A 21868-nucleotide genomic window follows, 5' to 3' on the forward strand; every position below is an offset into this window, starting at 1 on the left:
ACCCGCTTCATGGTCTCCTCTTGTGTTTCTAATTGGATTTCTGGGGCTAGCATTCATGTTCTGAAGGAAAGCCTCCTTCCTTCCTTCCCTTGGTGCTTGCTCACTCTTGGAGCCCTCTCTGCTGCCTGGTTTCCTCACCTGCACTGATGCCGATTCCTGTGGGTCTCACCTTCAATTCGTGCTGCCCAGCTCTCTGCTTCATCCTGGAATGGGCATGAACATAAGCTGGGCAAGGATCTGTGCTGTCCTTGTTTCTGCTGATCACATTATGATAAAAAAAATGGGTTTGCCCATTTCTCATTAGGTTGGCCACTTAAAAGGTTTTGGAATCTCGGATACGTGGTGTTCTCAGACACTTACGGGGTTGATTCTGTTCCTCAAACTTGTTATCCCTTTAAAGTTCATCTGGCAGATGGGCACAGAGGGAGGCCTTGCCTTGTTTGGAGAGCAGTCTGGGTCCTCCAGACTGGTTCTTCTCTGTGTACTATGGAAACAGGTTTGAGACCTTGGATGCAGGAATCCCTGAGGCTGACACCTATATAAAATGTCTCACGCTGGAGTTGCAGGTGGTAGATCCTGTCCCTGGAAAGGCCAGGTGGGGACCTTCCACTCCTGGTCATGGTCAGTCAGCCATTCTGGAAATGCCCGCCTTAGAGCTCCAGTGGCACCAAGTCCCCCAGGGTGGATGCATAGGTGCAAAGACATTATCTCCTCCACAACCACCGCAAAGAAAATTTCAACAGAGAGTAATGACACCACCGCCCCGCCTCAAGAACAGCGTTCCACAGTTGAGACTTGTCCTGAGGCGTGTTGTCCAGGTGGCTGTCACATCATAGCCAGAGGAGGGTCATCTGTTTGGAAAGCCAGATACCAGCAGTCCTGCTCACTTAGTTTCAGCCCCAGGATCACCTCTTCCATATCTTGCCTTGATTGGCCTGACTTGCGGCATCAAGTACTTTTTAGGCATGATTTAGCACCTGATTGGGTAAACACCCTGGAGACTCATGGGCTGAAAAGCTCAGAACCATCAACAGCTGCTGGCGTTATAATCTGATATGAAAGCTGTGTTTCCTATTCTGCAGCACCGGGAAGTTGGAGGTGTGAGAAGCAAACATTTTTTTCAAGTGTTTTCCACATGTTTTCATGGAGATTATAAAATATAGGGGTGCTGGAATAGGAAAAATGTATTCCCCAAAATTCCTTTTAGGAAGAGCAGTGTATTTATTCAGAAGAAATGTCTTAATATGCCTCCTGAGTGGAGAGTGATACTCCAAGGACATATTTAAGCGACTGCAGAACTTCTGTGCAGTAAACAGGGAGAGGAACCTTTTTCTCCTCAGAGCGACAGAGGGGAAAAAAGGATAAGAAGTGGCAGTAGGGTGAAAAGGTGTGCAAAGAGTGAGGAGGCCCCAACCGGGGAGCGCCCTCCACCCCAGTCGTCCATAAAGTCCACCAAACACAGATGCTTACTGTGAGCAAGTCGTTGTTGCTGTTGAGTTCAAGAGGCATTGGATTTCAAGCTGGAGTTGATGTGGTAAAGGATCTATGGGGTGGGGAAGCCAGGTGACCAGGAGACAGAGAGCCCCTTAGAAATGGGCGCAAGTCTTTCGGAAAGGGAGCTTTGAACTTCCAGAGTGCATGGAACTGGAAGGTTCAAGGTCATTGGACCTGGATCCCCAAGGCAGGGTGTCTTCCCACTGACTTCCGAATCACCTCGTCCATTCAGGGAATCTTGAATCTTCTGCTCTCGATGCAGAAACAAGAGTCCTTGTTCACAAAATGCTGGGAGGGGGGAAACCTCCCTCGTCAGGAGCTTTTGGGTGGTACACCTGCAGATGTGGGCTGACTGGCCTAGTGGGTAACAGGGGATGAGTGTGCCGGTGGCCTTGAGATGAGGAAGGGTGAAGGAGGTCGGGGCAGTCCTGTGTCCTGGGCTGGGAGCCCGGAGCCCTGGGCAGATGAGAGTGGAGGTAGAATGGAACAGGAAGGCTGGCGCCACACAGCAGACAACCTGGTGGCTTGAGCTGGGCCTCTCTCAGAGGAGGGGGACAGCGCATTTATTCTGGCAAGGACCTTGGGGCTGGTCCAGCTGGCTCTCTTGTGTGATAGCTGCTGCATGAGGCCTCCAGTGGACACTCGGGAAGAGAGCATCCACCACGCGGTTCACTGACGTCGTGCTGGACAGCGTCCGTCACTGCCGCCCACACCCTTGGGTTTCTCCCAATTCTACCCGCTGAGCTAACTCAGAACTCGTTTCACTTTCAGGCGGCAAGACAGGGCAGGGCCCTGGCTCCCGAGCGCCTTCTCCCCGGCTTCCCACCAAAACTATCAGCGGCCCGTTCAACCCCCCTGCATCTCCCAGGCTAGGCGACGCCTCCGAGGCGCATGGCGCGGCCTGGACGGTCCCTCCTCGCCCCAGCATGCCCGCCCCACCTCCCCCGCCCTTACCCCCGGCCCTGCCCCCGTCCTCCCCCGCCAAAGCCCCGCTGGTGTCCCCACCTGGCCCACCGACTAAGGGGAGCCCCCCGGTGCTCGCACCCCCTCTGCCCTGTGCACCGCCTCCTCCACCCCCGCCGCCCCCGGCCTTGGCTCCCAGTGACAAGGCGGTGAGGCCTCAGCTAGCCCGCTTGCACCTACCGCCCGTCCCCCCGCCGCTCCCTCTCCTCCCACCTTGCGGGTACCCTGGGCTCAGTGCGGACGCTGCCAGCCCTGCCGAAGATGTGCCGGAGCCTCCCGCCCCGCCGTTCCCGCCGCCCCCACCGCCCCCGCCGCCCCCGCCGCCCCCACTCCCCGCTTACGCCCCACGCACCCCCAGAGCCTCTCTGCCTGCGCCCCCTTTGCCAGGCGCTAACGACAGCGGTGAAGCCCCACCCCCGCGGCCCCCCAAGTCCCCGTGCTTCCAGGCCCAGCCCCCCGAGCCCAGTGTGCAGGCCTTGCCGGCGCCGCCCGCCCTTCCGGGGTCTCAGACGTTCCCGCAGAAGAAGAGGCCCGGCCGAGGCCCCGGTAAGCACCCCTGTTCTTGTCCAGGATCATCTGGCTGTTGGCAGCAACTGGGGAGGTGCTAGGGACACAGCCAGAGGCCTGCTACTGTGGGCCACTTGGGAGCTCCTCGGGATGTCTTTCTCTTGGGATTTTGTTTTAGAACACACCTGTTCAGTGCCCCTGTGGAGCACAATGAAAACTTGTTGTGTGGGACTTTATGCTGGAGGTATTCACGTTAGAGACAGGAAACCAAGGGTGAGGGAGGTCGCAAGACTTGTCCGAGATCGTGCAGACAACACGCTGGGGCTTCTGGCCTTCATCACCTTGCCATTACTAGCTGTGTGACCCAGGGCAATCACTTAGCCTCTCTGTGCTTCCTTCTCACCTGTGAAATGGGGATAGCAATAGTTCCCCCTCATGCGGTTGCTGGAACAGTGAGATCCAGAGAAGGGTTGTTTATTTTTACTATCACCATTCAGACCTCAAATCTACTCCCAGGGGTCGAGGTGTCTGTGGGTGCAGTTGTTTCCAGAACCCGCTCTCCTGTTTAATTTTTGCCTAAGTTATTATAGTCTGGAACCCGGCCAGAATCTTCACTGGTCTTTAGTAGATTAGCTTAGCATTTTGCCGTATTTTTGGCAGGTTCTCCAGCTGACTTAGGAAAACGGAGGGTCCATATTTTCAGGCAAACGTTAAAAATAATCCCTTCACGTATCCAGCAGAGATCATTCTGGATTGAATATACAGGCCCTATGACTGTGATTTCCATGAAGTGATGAGGCTTCGATCACCTTTGGTGTCCTTCTAAATGGAAAGCACGCTACACATCCACACACACCCATGTACACACACACACACACACACACTCATAAACATATGCACACACTCATGAACACCCACATCCACACACACAGCCCAACACACATCCACAGTTATACATACACACACATACTCCTTGGTTTTTCAGAAAATCTTTTGATTCAGAAAGTTTCTTAAACGTATACCCTTGAATTAAAAATAATAGAAGCTCATTGTAGAGAAAATAGAAAAAAATTGAAATAACGCATAATAACATCACTCAGAAATAAAAACTGTCATCTTTGGATATGTTTCCTTTCTTTTTTTCCTGAATATATCTACATATTTACAGGGTTAATACTATTCTGTATATACTATTTTCTATTCTGTTTTTATTTAGTATTATATTAAAAGCAATTTTGATATAATTTGATATTTGTCAAATTGTTAAAATGTATCTATAAGCATATTAATATGATCATTGATATATACCATATTTCCAGCGTTAGATATTTGTTGATTCCATTTTTTGTTATTATGAATAATATTGCAGGAAATACATTTATAGCAATTGTAGTCTACATTTTGGATTTTTTTTTTTTAAAGACAGGTTCCTGCAAGGGAATTCCTGATACAAAAAGCAAGAATATTTTTAAGGCTTTTGGTTACAAGAGATAAGGTTTTAATCATTCTCTTTTCAACTGACTAATCACCATAAGGTCCAGCATTAGTACTCATGCGCCCCTTCTGATGCTTGTGATTCTTAAATGGTCAAGATGTGGTGAAAAAAACAATGCTTTAGATTCAGAGAGATCTGAGTTCAAATCCTGCCTTCCCACCCACTCCTGTGTAACCTTAGGCCAGTCTTTTTTAATGCCCTTAGACCTTGCTTTTTTCTAATTTGACAAATGGAAATAATAACAATAAAACTCCTTTCACATAGGACTGTTATGAATACTAAGTGAGGAAGTGTGCCTGAAGTGCTTTGCAAGGAGCCGGGGCTCAGCAGCATGATTTCCTTTCCTTCCCTCTAACCAAGTGGAGGGGCAGCTTTTCACCCAGAAGAGGGGTCAGCAGCCCCTTAGCCTCTATAGTCTGCTTGTGGGAGCAAGTAAATCCTAGTGGATTCTGGTACAGAGGAAGGGAAGACCAGCAAGGGAAAGGAAGGGGACTGGGAAAGGAGAAAGGCAGAGGGTGGAGCTGAGAGGGGAGGTGCTCTGATGGCCTTTGGAGAGGAGAAGAGCTGCAGCGGCCGGGTGCCTTTGCAGGCTCCAGAGCTGCACTCCCGAGGCCAGGAGTGGATGCTCGTCTGGCCCCTTTCACTGTGTCTTTGGACGTGAAACTTGGTTTTCCGTGAACAACATGAGGGTAATTTCTGCTTCAGGCCAACTGCAGGGAAGAGTAGAAGGTTGCAATTGTGAACATCTTGGCACAGATGATAAAGGAGCAGTTGTCATCACTTCAAGAGCGAAGTGAAGAGTCAAGTACCTGGGTTGATGTGCCAAGGCAGCGGGTTATTAATTGCCAGATGGGTCATACAAAAAAGTCTTGGCAAAGGAGAGTGAGCCTCCTACAGAGGTCATCAGGGAAGAATTGATGAAGTAGGTGAGATTTGAGTTGGGCCCTGGTGGGCAGGTAGGGTTTAGATTCACTGGAAGGAGAAACGAGGGTCTGCAGTGCAGGGGAACAAGCGTAAGCAGACCCAGGGGCAGGAGCAAGCCCCCGACACATTGTTCATCTAGCCCCCCTCTGAGCCTCACCTGCAGACAGTCCTTCCCTTGCATAGGACTCTGCAGTGGTTCCACTTCTTTGGGCTGTACCATCTGATGATGAGGGTTGATATTATCACAGCAGCTAATATTTATTTAATGCTTACTACATGCCACTTGAATTTTCTTTCTTTTTTTATTGGAGTATAGTTGCTTTATAATATTGTGTTAGTTTATACTGTACAGTAAAGTGAATCAGCTATACGTGTACATATATTCCCTCTTTTTTGGATTTCCTTCCCATTTAGTTCACCACAGAGCATCGAGTTGAGTTCCCTGTGCTATACAGTAGGTTCTCATTAGTTATCTCTTTTTACATGCAACTTGAATTAAATCAACTCGCTTAACCCTCTCAACAAACCCAGGAGGTATGTATATTATTATTCCCATTTTATAGATGAGGAAACTGAGGCACAAAGAGGTTGTGTTATTATCCCAGCAGGAGAACTGGGGTTCAGTCCCAAGCAGCTTGGCTCCAGAGGCTGCCTTTTTATCACTGTATCATATTATATCCAAAGATCTCAGTACCTCACCTCTCACGGAAGGTTATAGCATCCACCATGCCCTATCTGAAGGCCTGTATCTAAATACGCTGTCCTCTTCTCTGTCAGGGACCAGTGGGGGAAAGCTGAACCCACCCCCAGCACCCCCCGCGAGGTCACCCACCACGGAGCTTTCAAGCAGGAGCCAGCAGGCCCCAGCCTGGACCCCGACCCAGCAGCCTGGAGGTCAGCTGCGGAATGGAATCCTGCACATCATCGGTGAGCGGGGCTGTCAGTGAGGAAATGGTTTCCCCTGGCTCAGGGATGGGGGCGCGGTCTCCCAGCCCACAGTGCTGTCATTTCAGGGTGTGTGCTTCACAAGAAGAGGGGGTTCACTCTAGCACAGAACAACCTACAGGTTGTGTTAAATAGGGTTTCTCTTGAGGCTTTCTGGGAGATTCCAGAACCCACTCTCCAACCTTCTTGAGACGAGAGAGAGGGAAGAAAACCAACATTTAAGCTGTGTGTGTGTGTGTGTGTGTGTGTGTGTGTGTGTCTCCAGGGAGAAATCAGGCATAAGCCTGAAAGATAGACTGATTTGGACAAGGTAAGAGGATGGATGGAAGGCCCACCAGCAGAGGAACAATGAAAGCAAAAATATGGAGATAGGAAGGAAAGTCATCTGGGGTCAGGTGTGACCAAAAGTCTTTGGATCCCTTTGTGGGGTGAGCTACTGTCACACACAAAGCCTAGATCACAGAGCAGGGACTCAACTCATGAAAGGGCCACAAGACCCCTCTCCTCTTGCCATCAGGAGCTCAGGGAAGAACCCATTTGCTTTAGGAAGCCCAGGTCCCCAACTGCACACAGGCTGTGCTCCTTCCCACTAGCCAGGCTGAGGACTCCTGTTCTGTCCACCTCTCCCCGCCTGAGTCCTCCCCAGGAACACAAGAGGGGCTTCAGGCCACAGGGACTTTGCTGGTCCCTTGTTGCTGCCAGTTTCCCCACCTCTGACTCTGGAGCCTGGATAGGCCTGTGGCACTTCTGCTCCCTTTAGAAGTTTCCTTAAGATGCTGGTTGAAGTAAGTTGAGGTGGATGATGGGGAGAGTCTATGATTTCACTTTTCCTGATTCCCCCTTGCCCCAGCTAAATAGTAAAAATTAAGAGGTGAATGGATGTCTTAGGGGGGAATAGCTCTGCCATTAAAACCTTGCACTGGGCAGGCAAACCTGTATGCTCCTGGAAATGATCAAAACTTGGGTCCTCATAGTAACCAGAGTAATTTTGGCATTTCCGTGTGTGCAGATGACTTTGAGTCTAAATTCACGTTCCATTCTATGGAAGATTTTCCTCCTCCGGATGAGTATAAACCATGCCAGAAGATTTACCCCAGCAAGATTCCCAGAAGTAAGTACCACCTTGATAAGACTCCTGGTTTCCCCTGACCCTCCAGGTGCTTGGGTGCACTGACTGGCCACAGGCTGTGTAAAGTGTGACATCAGGATTTCACTGTACTATTGCAGGGATGCAGTGATGTTCATACTTCTGGAAGTTTCAGGACATTTATTTGCCCTAATCTCCAAGGGTTCACTTAGAGGTTTTTTACAGAACACCAAGTTTAGTTATTTGGCATCGGATTTGGATGCCTAAATTTACCACTGGTCCCTCCCCTCCCTGGGGCTTTTGACTGGGGAGCTAAACACGCCAAGACAACAGCAAAATTGGATTCAGGAGCTTTGCATTAATAGTTGGGGAAGAACCCCAAAACCCCCAATTCAAAACTCTGGCAGACTCTGAAATAGAGAATGCCTTAGGTCAATGGTTCCTACCTTAGCAATGCATTAGAATGACCTAGACAACTTTTAAAAATCTGAAGGCCAGGCTGCACCTAGCGCGGGTAAATCAGAATATCCAGGGTAGGACACAGATGTCAGTATTTTTGAAAATTGCCACGTGATTCCAATGTCCATCTAAGGCTGAAAACCTCAATCCAATGAGAGCCTTCCTCCTCCCAATCTCATCGTGCGGCCAGGCTCCAAGAGAGGCCTTCACTTGGCTTACCTGCCCAGCCCTAAGAATTGAGGAAGACTGGCCGGCCTGCCCTTCATGGCCCAGCGGGCAGGGAGGCAGTACTTCAGGAGCACAGGAAGCAAAGAAAAGCACGGTAGGTGCTGACCACACAGTGATGCTGCCTGTTAACGTAATTCTTGTCCAGTGCTGATCCAATCCAAGCGGGCAGGAGCTGGTAAGAGGGAGGCAGAGCCAGCAACATGGGGTGAAGGTCCAATGTGTTTTCCACCCCACAACCCGAGTAAGGCCCCCAGCCCCAGACATCTGTAGACCAGCATGGAAAATCATCAGTATCCAGACCAGGAACCTGGCTCTTTGACTGTGTCCTTTCAGAGGGACCTTGGTGAAGTCCCTTCCCCAGGGTTCAGCTTCCTGCAGGGCAGACCAAGGAGCACCAGCCTGCTCTCTGCTCAGGTGATAGGTCCTCTCGGGATCAGCCTGGGCAGAGCTTTCTCTGCGGGCCTGTGGATTGCACATTTAGAGAGAAGTAACTTGTGTGTTTTTTTAATAATATGTAAATACAGTTGACCCTTGAACAATGCAGGGCTTCATATGCGTATGACTTATAGTTGGCCCTCCACATCCTTGGATGCGGAGGATTCAACCAACCACAGACTGTCGTACTGTAGTTTTACTGCTGAAAAACATCCTCGTATAAATGGACCCATGCAGTTCAAACCCATGTTGTTTCAGGGTCAACTGTACTCCTTCTCTGAATTGAGAGAGAGCGACGAAGAGAGAGGAGCAGAATAAAGATTGATGAAGGGAAATCACCCCACCTGGGGTTTAAATAGACCGTGGAGACGTGACGGTGGAGGAGATGGGTGCTGGGTCAGGCTCCCATTCTTGCTCAGTTCGAGCTCAGCAGATGGGCATGAACTGCCCACTGTACACTTGGCACCATGCTGGCACCAGAGACTACGAGGTGTAAGAAACAAGGTCCCTACCACCAGGCCGCCAGCGTGCACACTCCCGAGATAGAAGTGTGAGACATTAACTAGATCACAATGGAGTGTCTTAATCACTGATTGTTTAAAGTGCAGAGGGCACCACAGTGGGCATGAGGGTGGAGGTGGAGATTGGGGACTTGAAGGCGTAGAGAGAGGTAACATTTCCACTGGGCGGAAAGGCATTCCAGGCTGAGCACGGCACACCCCCAGGAGAGAGGCACGATAGTGTTTGGGCCATTTAAGAATGACAAGCAAGTCCTGCATGGTGTGTAAGGGCACACAATGCCTGGAGAGGACTGCACAGGCTGCCAGAGATGTTAGGCTTCGTGGGGCAGAGGGTCAATAAATAACACTTCTTTTCCCGTCATATGAAACGTTCACAGGCCAGACGGATGAAGATCTAAGTGTTTTTATTGGAAGACACAGCTTAGGTAACAGCAAACTCTAATACTGCACCCCAGAAAGAGGCTTGCTGACTCCCCCAGGCCAGGGGATTTACAGGTGAGGGGACTGAGGCTGGCCTCCCCCTGCAGCCACAGAGCAGCCTCACAGAGCTTTCCACATGGCCAGGAGGGCAGGACGGAATAGTCCTTAATACACAGGCAGCCAGATTTCAAAGAGGGAACCTAGAAGGGGCCAGGCTGCACATGGCTAGTTCCCTCTGTTCAACTCACCAGAAGAAGAGGGCAGAGAGAGCCTAGGCGTGTTACCTACCCTACAGGAGGTGCCCACACACAAAGAGGACAAGGAGATGTGTTCCCTCCTAATGTGAAGGATGTTTTATCCCTTCTAAGGGATATAAGCAGAACCTATAAGCAAAGAACTGTCAATGAAATACTGACCACCACCAATACAGTAAGTGATCCTGTCGTAGACCTGCTCAGATGTGCCTGGCATGGTTCTAGGTGCTTTGCAGACCTTATCATAAGTCCTTAATGTAGAAAGTTTTCACGTAGGGGAAAGGAGGTCCAGACAGGCCAAGTGACTTGCCTAAGGCCTCACAGCAAGTTAGAGGCAGAGCCAGGAATTTCAGACCTAGTGGTGTCTGAGCCACGCAGCCATGGTGAACTCTGAGAAGGGATGTGATTAGGTCTAGGTCTGATAACTGGTGGTTTGATCAGAGGAGGTAGAGACCAAGGTCAGGAAACCTGTGGCTTTGAGAAGGGTCCATGCGAGGGAGGATGGATGGGGGTGAGGGTTGCCAGGGCTTGGGGATGCAGGCCATGAGAGGAACAAGAGAAGTGGAGGAGGAGCCAAGGGCCTCTGAGTACCAACCTGGGCCTGGATGGATGGTGTGGCACCAAGAAGAAGGAGCAGGAGAGGAGCGGGTCTCAGGAGGAGACGGAGTGATGGATCAGGGCGAGTGGAGGTGCCTGGAGGACTGCAAGGGGGAGATGACCCGGGGCAGGTGGAGCAGGGAGTACACAGGTCTGAGGCTGAGGGGTAAGGTCAGGAAAGGGAACTAGCCTTGTGGGTCATTAGTTTGGAGCCCTACCCTAAACGAGGGCTCAGCAAACATTTTCTTTAAAGGGCCAGAGAGGACATACTGAGGTTCTGCCTGCCATCTGGCCTCTGTCACAACTACTCAGCTCTGCTGCTTTGACATGAAAGCAGCCACAGACAACACATAAAGAAGTAGGCATGGCTGTCTTCCAGTAAAACTTTATTTGTGAAAGCAGCTGCTGGCTGAATTTGGTCTGCTGGCTGTATTTTGCTGATCTCTGCCCTAAACCACTTCAGAAAAACAGAGTCTTAAAAATCTCTTTGTCATACAGCCTTTCTCAGTAATGTGCTGTGGAGTCCTTCAATCTTCAGACTCAGTAAATTCTAAGTTACCTGCATTTGGAGCCCGTGGTGCCTAGCCTCATCTCTGAGAACAGAAGAAAAGCTTCACCCCACAGCTCACCAGGAGGGCAGAGGTGGCAGTCTGTGCTGTGTTCCTCTCCTTTCAGAGAAATGTTCAAATCAGTGCCCACACCAAAATAAATAATCTCCTGAGGATCAAGAAGGAGCAGTTAGGGCTTCCCTGGTGGCGCAGTGGTTGAGAATCTGCCTGCCAATGCAGGGGACACGGGTTCGAGCCCTGGTCTGGGAAGATCCCACATGCCGCGGAGCAACTGGGCCCGTGAGTCACAACTACTGAGCCTGCGCGTCTGGAGCCTGTGCTCCACAACAAGAGAGGCCGCGATAGTGAGAGGCCCGCGCACCGCGATGAAGAGTGGCCCCCACTTGCCACAACTAGAAGAAAGCCCTCGCACAGAAACGAAGACCCAACACAGCCATAAATAAATAAATAAATAAAAATTAAAAAAAAAAAAAAAGGAGCAGTTAAAAAAAAAAACGCAACGTACTAATGAATTGACATCCTACAGACCAGAAAGGGCATTTGCCATTTCAAAAAGAAGATATAGTTTTAGATTGATGTGGCATTGGTGGACATAAAATACTTCAGTAGCCTCCTAGCACAGTTAAATGAGCATGTTCCTGCCGTTCCTGCGAGCCGTGGGGGGAGAACCTTGTTAATTATGTGGGTGTAGGTCATGCCTATCTGATGACATTTCTTCTTACAGTTTTTCTCTTGCATTCTGCCACTGACCTGTAACCCAAGATTAGAGTTCTTCATGGTGTGGGAGACTCCATTGGTTCCGTCAGATGAGGGTGTCTCCGTGCTCTTTTGTAGCAGTTCTGGAGCTCTGTCTCCGCCCGCTTGCCTGCTTTCTCTCTGTCCTTCCGAGACACACACACACACACACGCACACACACACACACACACAGACACACACACACGGCACACAAATACCCTAAGGCTTAGCTCTTCCGGTGCCATCCTCCCTGTCTCCACTCTGCAAGTATGAGCCATGTTCTTTCTTTGGTAGATGATTTTGTCAATTTTTAAGTGTTTTTAAAATGCATCGGGTTCCTCAATAAGTTAAACAGAATTACCGTATGACCTAGCAATTCCACTCCTGGGTGTATACCCCAAAGAATTGAAAACAGGTGTTCAAACAAGAGTTCATAGACAAATATTCACAGCAGCACTATTCACAATAGCCAAAAGGTGACAACAGAAATGCCCATCAACTAGTAAATGGATAAACAAAATGTGGTGTAGTCATGCAATGGAATATTATTGGACAGTAAGAAGGAATGAATGTAGCAGTGGTACGTGCTACAACATGGATGAACCTTGAAAACATTATGCTAAGCGAAAGAAGCCAGACATAAAGGCCACATAAGATTCCATTGATATGAAATATCTAAAATAGGCAAATTCAAAGACACAGAAAGTGAATTTAGCAGTTGCCAAGGGCAGGGGCGTATGGAGAATGGGGAGTGACTGCTAATGAGTACGGGTTTCCTTTTGGGCTGATGAAAATGTTCTGCAACTAGATAGTGGTGATGGTTACACAACAATGGGAATGTATGAAGTGTCATTAATGGTAAATTTTATATTATATGTACTTTACCACAATGAAAAGAAAGTGAAAAAACCCTAACACTAAGAATCTTTGGGAAAAAATGCATAGCTCACAAATATTCATTAACACAATGATGGTAGAAAGAGTGAAGTCATCATCATATGGACAGATACTTATTGAGGCCCTCAGCTCTGGAGAGATTTAGATAAATGATCCCCCTGACCTACCCTTGAGAGATTCACATGTTGGTGAAGGAAGGGAGGAGAGACAGACACCCGAACACAACATTTCAGTCTGGTGTTCCCAGCAAAACCATCCTCATCATGGTCAGTTCAGTGGGAAAGTGGCTGATTAAAAATTTGTTTTCATCCCAACTCCTTTTTTTTTAATTTTTAATTGTGGTTAAAAAAGAACGTAACATGGGGACTTCCCTGGTGGCACAGTGGTTAAGAATCCGCCTGCCAATGCAGGGGACACGGGTTTGAGCCCTGGTCTGGGAAGATCCCACATGCTGCGGAGCAACTAAGCCCATGCGCCACAACTACTGAGCCTGTGCTCTAGAGCCCGCAAGCCACAACTACTGAAGCCCCGTGCACCCTAGGGCCTGCGAGCCACAACTACTGAGCCCATGTGCCACAACTGTTGAAGCCCGCGCGCCTAGAGTCGGTGCTCTGCAACAAGAGAAGCCACCGCAATGAGAAGCCCGTGCACCGTGATAAGAGTAGCCCCCACTAACCACAACTAGAGAAAGCCCGCACACAGCAACAAAGACCCAACGCAGCCAAAAAAAAAAAAAATATATATATATATATATATACACATAACATGAAACTGACCATCCTAACCATTTTTATGTGTACAGTCCAATAGTGTGAAATGCATTTACATTGTTGTGCAACCAATTTCCAGAACTCTTTTCATCTCACAAAATTGAAACTCTGTACTCATTAAACAACTCCCCATTCTCCCCTCCCCCAACCCCCTGGTAACCACTGTTCTAGTTTCTAGCTCTGTGGCTCTATGAGTTTGACTACTCTTGGTATATAACTAGAATTGTGCTATACTTGATATTTTTTTTTAATTTTTAAAAAAAATTTATTTATTTTATTTATTTATTTTTGGCTGTGTTGGGTCTTCATTGCTGCACGCGGGCTTTCTCTAGTTGCGGCGAGCGGGGACTACTCTTTGTTGAGGTGCGCAGACTTCTTATTGCGGTGGCTTCTCTTGTTTCGGAGCACGGGCTCTAGGCACCGGGCTTCAGTAGTTGTGGCACGTGGGTTCAGTAGTTGTGGCTCTCAGGCTCTAGAGCGCAGGCTCAGTAGTTGTGGCACACGGGCTTAGTTGCTCCACGGCATGTGGGATCTTCCCGGACCAGAGCTCGAACCCGTGTCCCCTGCATTGGCAGGTGGATTCTTAACCACTGTGCCACCAGGAAAGCCCTACTTGACTTTTTGAGACTGGCTTATTTCACTTAGCATAATGTCCTCAAGGTTCATCCATGTTGTAGCGTATGTCACAATTTCCTTCCTTTTTAAGGCTGAATAATATTCCATTGTATGTATTTACCACATTTTGTTTATCTATTCATCCTTCAATAGACACTTGGGTTGCTTCCATCTTTTGGCTGTTGTGAACAATGCTGCTATGTACATGAGTGTACCAATAACTGTTTGAGACCCTGCTTTCAATTCTTTTGTGTATACACCCAGAAGTGGAATTGCTGAATGATATGGTAATTCTATTTTTAATTTTTTGAGGAACCACCATACTGCTTTCTATTTTACATTCCTACCAACAGTACACAAGTGTTCCGGTTTCTCCACATCCTCTCCAACGCTTGTTATTTTCTGGTCTTGGTGCTTTGTTTTGTTTGTAGCCATCTTGATGGGTGTGAAGTGGTATCTCATTGTGGCCCAACTCCTTTTCTAAAATAGAGTTACTTTACACTTATAGCAAAACTGGCTACTATTACTTCCATTAGCAGAGAAACTTCTCCACCAGGCACTGCAGTAACTTTAACAGTACAGGGTGGTTCACATCATAAAATCAAAGGATTAGATGTCCCCAGACTGAAAGAATCAGAAGACAAAACCAGTGCCAGAGTCTTTCGCCTTTGTGGCGGGAGGGCAGTTGAGCAGTAAGGACCTCTGTCCTGGCTGACTTATCTTAGCCACGTCTGATTATTACTGGGGACCACAGCCCTCCATAAGCTGTCTTCCAGCATCCCACTCTCTTACCACCTCCTGTCTTTCCAGGTTACTCCTTTATTCCTCTGAACCTGCAAAGATACTGTAATATCTATAAATAATATCTCCCTTGGGAATTCCCTGGTGGTCCAGTGGTTAGGACTCTGCACTTTCACTGCCAAGGGTGCAGGTTCAATACCTGGTCAGAGAACTAAGATCCCGCAAACCACATGGCACGGCCAAAAAAGTTTTTTTTAAATCTTACCAGATATTTATATATATAAAAAAAAATCTCCCTTGACCTCCCCTGGGCCATTTCTCTGCTCTTCTTACAGGCAACACCATCTCTCCCCGTCCTCTCAGGCCTTCTCCCTTCACACCATAGAAGGAGCCCTTGGCAAGGCTACCAGTGGACCCGAACATGGCCAAATCCAGGGGTCAGAGGCGTCAGCTGCAGTCCATCACCCTCCTCCTGAAGCACTTCTTTGCTTAGATTTTCTGGCTGCCCTCTTTCTCCCCTCTCCTCCCACTGCAAGCCCACTGCTCCTCCATTTTTTGTCATACCCAAAACCTTGGAATCGTATTTGGCTTCTTTTTTTCTCTTCTGCTCCCACATCCAATTTCCCAGTAAATTCTGGGACCTCCTCCTTTGAAATGCATCCCCAATCTGATCACATGTCCTCTGTCACTCACCCCTGGCTGAAGCCACTGTCGTTTCTCACCTGGATGCTGCAAGCACCTGCTAACCAGTGTCCCTGCTCCACACGGCAGCCCGAAGTGATTCCTCGAAAGCCCAGTCACGCTGCCCGTGCTTACAATCCTCCAGTGAATTCCCATCTCCCTCCAAGTCAATCAGAAATTCCTGTCATGGCTTCTAAGACCCACATGAACTGCCCATTGCCGCCACTCTCCCCATCGTCACTTCCCTCCAACAGCATGGACCACCTACAATGTGTAGAACGCTCCAAGCACACCCCCCATCTCTGGGCTCTTTGCACTTGCCCTTCCTTCTATGGGACACTTTCCTCAGATATCCGTGAGACTTACCCCCTGCCTCCTTTAGGTCTTTTATTAAAATAGAGTTACTTTATACCTATAGCACAACTAGCTACCATTATTCCCATTAGCAGAGAAACTTCTCCACCAGGCACTGCAGTAACTTTAACAGCTCTTGGTGGTTCACGCCATAAAATCAAAGGATTAGATGTCCCAAGACTGAGAGAATCAGAAGACAACGCCAGTGTCTTTCCGCCCTTGTGGAGGGCAGTTAGGCAGTAAGGACCTCTGCCCTGGTGCACTTACCTTAGCCACGCCTGATTATTACCGGTGACTGCACCCCTCCTTATGGTCTTCCCTGATGACCACTCCAGATAAAATAACAGCACTTCCTGTCCTATCACTTGTGCTGTCTTTATGGTGCCTTATCGTTTTCTTCAAAGCATCTATCACCTCCTGACATGTTATATATTTACCTGTCTTCCCCAGTACAGTATAAGGCCCTGGAGGGCAGAGACAACATCCATTTTTATTCACTGGTCTATCTTCAGCTCCTGGCCTGGGGCCAGGCACACAGACACTCAATAACCACTTGTTGAATTAATAAATAACAATATCCACACATATATACATTGCTAAACCATTTACAGAAGAAATTTGAAAACAGCACAAATATCCAACAATAGGGTTAAATAAATTAGTGCAGAGCCACAGGATGGAATGTTCTGCATCTGTTATAATAGTGCTGTTGAATATTTAGTGACATGGGAAAATGCCAATGCTACCTTGAGAAGTCAAAACAAAACAAAACGAAAAAACCTGGTATACTAAAATTACATTAAATAAACCTAAATTTAATTTTAAAAAGAAAATATTTCATGAATTTATATGGAGAGGGAAAAGTGGACCAAATAAAGGAAAGAGAGAAGAGGCTAGAAATATATCCAGTACGGTGTTAAGAGTGGTTATCCCTCAATGGTGGAATGCTGGGTGATTTTTATTTTCCTTATGCTTCACTATTTTGTCCAAGTGTTCTATAATAAATATATATTACTTTTAATAAGCGTTAAAACTAATTTTAAAATTCCAAATTATTGAGAGACTATGATTAGCCCCCCACCCTGGTCTGAGTGCCCCGAGGTGTGTAGGGTGACACTGTAAGTTCTCTATGAGGGGGACGTGGGTCCCTCAGGCCAGCGTCAACTATGGCAGTGACAGCGAGGAAGGAAAGGAAAGGCCAGATATGCAATTTCTAAGGCGTAGCTCTGGCAGATACTAGAATTATCATTTCCAATGAAACCCATCACTTCCTTTAGTTAGAGACTGTGAGAGGCTTCCAGCATTAGAACAGGGAAGGCCCTATGAGGTTTTCCAGCCCAGCTCCTTCAGGTCGAGCTGAAATAACCGAGGCAGAAGTAGGGTGATCTGCCTCTGGTCACAGCTGGTGGCAAAGCCGGGGCCTGAGGTGAGGTTCTTTGTTCCATGTCACCTAAGAGAACCCCAGGCCTGTTCTTGATGTGGGCAGGCTGCCCAAAATACTGGAACAGCATAGAACCAAACCAAGGGTGTGTTCCACGCCTTCTTGAGTGAGGGGTCTCCATGCAGAGGCCTAGGAAGACCCCACTATGTGCCCTAAGCTCACTTGAGAGGAAGGGATGAACTTGACATGAGAAAGGGAGCTACCAACAGAACTCAGTGGCTCTGTATTGCAAAGGGAAAATGATGATTCCATGTTCCTTTTTAAAGTTCAAATCAACATCTTTCTGGATAAATATATTTTTTAGCAGAATCTTTTTATTATTTTTAAAAGATATAAAAACAACTACTCCCATCAGTAGCAATACAAGGTTTAACATTTTAACCAGATTTTCTCAGGCCTTTTTCAGATACCTTTAGTAGCTAATTATTTTGTCTACCCCTTCTGTAAACAATCATCACACAGCATACAGAACGCTGAGGAAGACTGCTGAGGGCACCCTCACTCTGGCCCAGCCCATGTATTCATCCCCGCACTGAAATCCGCACTGAAATCACCTAGTAACAATATCCTCCTCTGTTTTGCAACCGTTTCCTGTCTGTTGCGCTGCTTTTGGGATGGGAAGGGAAACAGAAACTACCGTTCCACTTAACGTCTGTGTCATACAGTTAGCGTTGCCAGTGAAATGTTCCCAGTCACAGAGAATTGTGCTTTTGATTCCGTATAACCATCTGCCTTTCTTGTCGTGGTCTGGCCAACATTCCTTCTCTGCACGTGAGGCCGGTATATGCAGCATTCCATTTGTTTCAGATACACAGCTTGGTTCTCTGCACCATACCTACCACTCTCCACCTTATGCCATGTGGACCCTACCTTAGAGAGAGACCGAGTTGGCCCAGAGATGACGGTTAGATGTGCTTTTCCTAGGAGTCCACTTTCTCCTCACCCAGACCCTGGAATTGTACTCCAAGACTGGGAGGAGCCCTGGGAGACCCAGCTTTGATGGCCAACCAAGTTTGTAAATTCTTTCTGGGTGTTTTCCAAGCCCTGCAGTATTCAGCCTCTTGTTGGTTGGCTACAGAACGGATTTTTTTTTTTTTTTTTTTTTGACCTGAAAATATGTCTCTGTCTGAGAAAAGGTACAAGGCTGGCTTGGTTTACAAGTGACAAAAAAGAAAGTTGGAAACCAGCGTGGCCCTCAGGCCTCTGCTCCTCCAGCCCAAGCACAGACTTTCTTCTTTTTTTTTTTTATTATTATTAGCAGCTTTAATTATTATTTATTTATTTATTTTTTTGGCTGTGTTGAGTCTTCGTTTCTGTGCGAGGGCTTCCTCTAGCTGCAGCAAGCGGGGGCCACTCTTCATCGCGGTGCGCGGGCCTCTCACTATCGCGGCCTCTCTTGTTGCGGAGCACAGGCTCCAGACGCGCAGGCTCAGTAGTTGTGGCTCACGGGCCCAGTTGCTCCGCGGCATGTGGGATCTTCCCAGACCAGGGCTCGAACCCGTGTCCCCTGCATTAGCAGGCAGACTCTCAACCACTGCGCCACCAGGGAAGCCCCACAGACTTTCTTCTTTAAGCCCCACGGTTTAGCGAAGTCTTTCCTATCCCGCTGCTCTGTAGCCAGCGGCTCCTGCGACACAGCGTGTTCATAACTGGGGAAGAGGCGCCATCTGGTTACTAGGAGGCAGCAGCAGCTCACTTGGGCTGCTCTGCGTGCAGTAGACGCATGTGACTGGACAGAGATGGAAAAGAGATTTCTTACTGCGCGCTGTGGTACCAGAAAGTTCAAAAGCCCCATTTTAGTGAATCTGAAATACTCTTCTGTGGGCAGACAGCCCATGTGAAGGACTGTTTCAAGCAGAAGGGCTCTACAGTTTAATTCTAAGAGATTCTAGTGGTATCTCGTAAGGGAAAACCCCCCCAAGGAGATATTTGTATTAAAAGCATCCTGGGTAACCCTGGCAACTCTCAGCCACACATTCTAGCAGCAGTGAAATTTCTTTTACAACAAGATGCAGAGTTTTCCTTTCTGTTTTAAGAAGAAATTGATTCTCCTTAGCTCTGTTGTTTCCAGTCGTATTTATGAAAACTAGTGGGCACTGCCTACCTATGGAGAAGCCTGTTTCATTGCCCAGTGGTTCTCCAGGCGGGGGATTTTGCCCCCCAGGGGATATTCTGTCTGGAGACCTTTTTTGTTGATACAAATGGTCTGGGGCATGTGCTAGTGGCATCTAGTGGGTAAAGACCAGGGATGCTGTGAAACTGCTTACAGCACACAGGCAGCACCCCACAACAAAGAATTTTCCAGCCCCAAATGTCAATAGAGCCAAGTTAAGAAACCCTGGTCTAGAGGAAGGCTTTTCTGTAGTAGACTGGAGTTTCGTAAATCTAAGAACAATAGTGTCAAGGCCACACTGCCGCGTGGAATTTGGTCAGGGGCTGTTTATCAGTGTCTCTTTACTTTTTGCTCAGTTGTAAATCTGGCTAAAAACCTAATACTCCCTATGCCATTGGTCCAAAAATATCTTCATCCTAGAACAAGTGCACGCGGTAATTTTAAAAGTATTTTAATGAAAATTGCAGTGTCCGTTGGATTAATGTTTTGTAAGTTGTAGAGACCCTTCTATGTGGCAGTTCATTTAAAAAACTATATCTTACCACAACAGATTCTTAAGATGACTTATATGCCCATTGTAGAAAACTTGAAGAGTATTTTTAAGAGTTTTTAAAAAGCAGTAAATCCAAAAGGAATCAATTCAGTATATTATTTACATTTTTTAAATGGATTTTTAAAAATAGTTGACATCTTGCTATTTATACAGTTTCTAGCCTGCTTTTTTGTCCTACATTTCAAACATCACCCCAAATTATTTGAGCCTTTGTAGACATTCAGATGGCTGCTTGGTGCTCCATCATACGATAATGAACCCTAGATTTCCTAAACACTGTTGTTGAATACAGGTTATTATCAGCTTTTCACTATCATAAATAATCTGGGATGGATATTTCTGCTTTTCATGTTGCTTTGTAAGTAGCACAGCAACGTGAATTGTTGGGAGGGCTTTGGGACATGGTTATTTAATTCCTAGCCTGTGACAGAAGCAGACAGAAAAGTCTTGTACCAAATGCAGCAGAGGAGACACAGGGACACCATTTGGATCACCTGACTCACAGGAAAAGTTCTGGAATTCCTAGGAATGTGGATTTAAAACTTGGCTAGACCAACCAAACCATGTATCTACGTGTACACACGTCTATGTAAGTAAATGTCAAAAAGAAAAACAAAGCTGGGGGGATAAACAGCAGACTTTTAGCAGAGGCAACTCCGGGATAATTAATTGGGATTAGAGAGAAGGGCAGGCAGAGAGGAAGCACTTTAGGGGGTATTTCTTCCCTATTATCTTTTCTATATTCTTTGAATTCTTAATTATGAGAATATATTCATACGTAACTTGTGTAATATTTAAACCTAATATGTTTTAGAGAGTGAGTTGGATCCTCATGGAACAGGGTCTGAGCTATGTCAGCACACACTTTCACTGCTTTTTTAAGCAACCCTAGCACGACGCCGGCATGTCTGGGGCCAGGACACACGTGCGCGTCTGGAGCTGATGCTGTGTTCAGAGCTGAGAAGCTCGCACCTGCATTTAGATGAGAGGCCTTCATCACTTGTTCTCCTCCCAGCTCAGTGGGCGTGACGCCTCTGTATCCACGGTGTGTGACACAGAGGCAGTGGGTAGAAACGCACAGTCTAGGGCCAGGAGCCTGAGGGTTTCAGGTTGACCGACTTAACATTACCCTTGGTTCCTGTACCATTGCCCTAAGTGCCGGTTTAGCCAGACTTTCTCCGTGAAGCACATAGCCGGCCCTGGGCCAGCAGATGGTGAGATGGTTCCCGTGTCTTTCAGGCCACACACCTGGTCCCTGGCTCCACACTGAGGCGGCCGGCCAGAGCTCCGATGACATCAAAGGCAGAAATGCTCAGGTAACACGGCCCTCAGGTCTCTGAGGGTAAAACTGGGAAACCTCAGGGAGCACAGAATTGTTGAGGGTGTGCTTTCCTCTGAACAGCCTCCCGGTTTTCCGCGGGGAAAGCCATAGGTGTACCTTTGTTTCCAGCTGGGATGCAACACTCACAATTTCAAAACCTGAAGAGTGAAAGGGGGGAGCTTCTCTGGAATCACCACCACATACAGAAGCAGCTCTGGCAACACAGAACCCCTTGGGAATCACTCTGCAACCATCACCCCGTTCGCTCCCATCATTCTTCCCTCGTTACCGTGGCCTGAGAAGCCTGAGAGGAAAGCTCTGTAACATGTATAAAACATAATTTGGTGTTCTCTCTCGTCTATAGAATACATGGTTTCTCATAGCACCCTGGGGGTTTTTCTCCCATCAACATTATCATTTACTTATTTTTTTAATTTTTATTTTATTTTATTTTTGGCCACACCGCACAGCATGCGGGATATTAGTTCCTCGACCAGGGATTGAACCCGTGCCCCCTGCAGTGGAAGCACGGTGTCTTAACCACTGGACTGCCAGGGAAGTCCCCAACATTATCATTTCTTTTGACCAAATTTAGCCACAAATTTTGCTGGTGGCTAGAGGAAGGCTGTGGGGAGGGGATCGGGGGAACCAGAGAGGCGCTTGTGTCATAATTGTGAGTCTTTGAAGAAATGCCCTCGTGCTCACACGAGGCAACTTGGACACAGTGTTTTCTAACCTGGGCGGAGAT

General features: G+C 47.7%; 1 protein-coding gene across 4 annotated transcripts in view; it reads left to right on the top strand.

Moving 5' to 3' along the window:
- WIPF3 (WAS/WASL interacting protein family member 3) overlaps positions 1 to 21868 on the top strand; it is an 86625-nt gene that overhangs the window by 62447 nt on the left and 2310 nt on the right. For 2 of the 4 annotated variants that reach the window (XM_061198632.1, XM_061198633.1), the window contains exons 5-8: positions 2266 to 3003; positions 6161 to 6310; positions 7338 to 7439; positions 21039 to 21115. In XM_061198632.1, the coding sequence (XP_061054615.1) occupies positions 2266 to 3003; positions 6161 to 6310; positions 7338 to 7439; positions 21039 to 21115 (1067 nt within the window). Of the gene's footprint in view, positions 1 to 2265; positions 3004 to 6160; positions 6311 to 7337; positions 7440 to 8795; positions 9081 to 14992; positions 15148 to 21038; positions 21116 to 21868 lie in introns of those variants that run through there. The other 2 variants (XM_061198634.1, XM_061198635.1) reach the window with 2 other exon arrangements.

The sequence above is a fragment of the Eubalaena glacialis genome, chromosome 8 (assembly GCF_028564815.1).
Source record: "Eubalaena glacialis isolate mEubGla1 chromosome 8, mEubGla1.1.hap2.+ XY, whole genome shotgun sequence".
NCBI lineage: Eukaryota > Metazoa > Chordata > Mammalia > Artiodactyla > Balaenidae > Eubalaena > Eubalaena glacialis.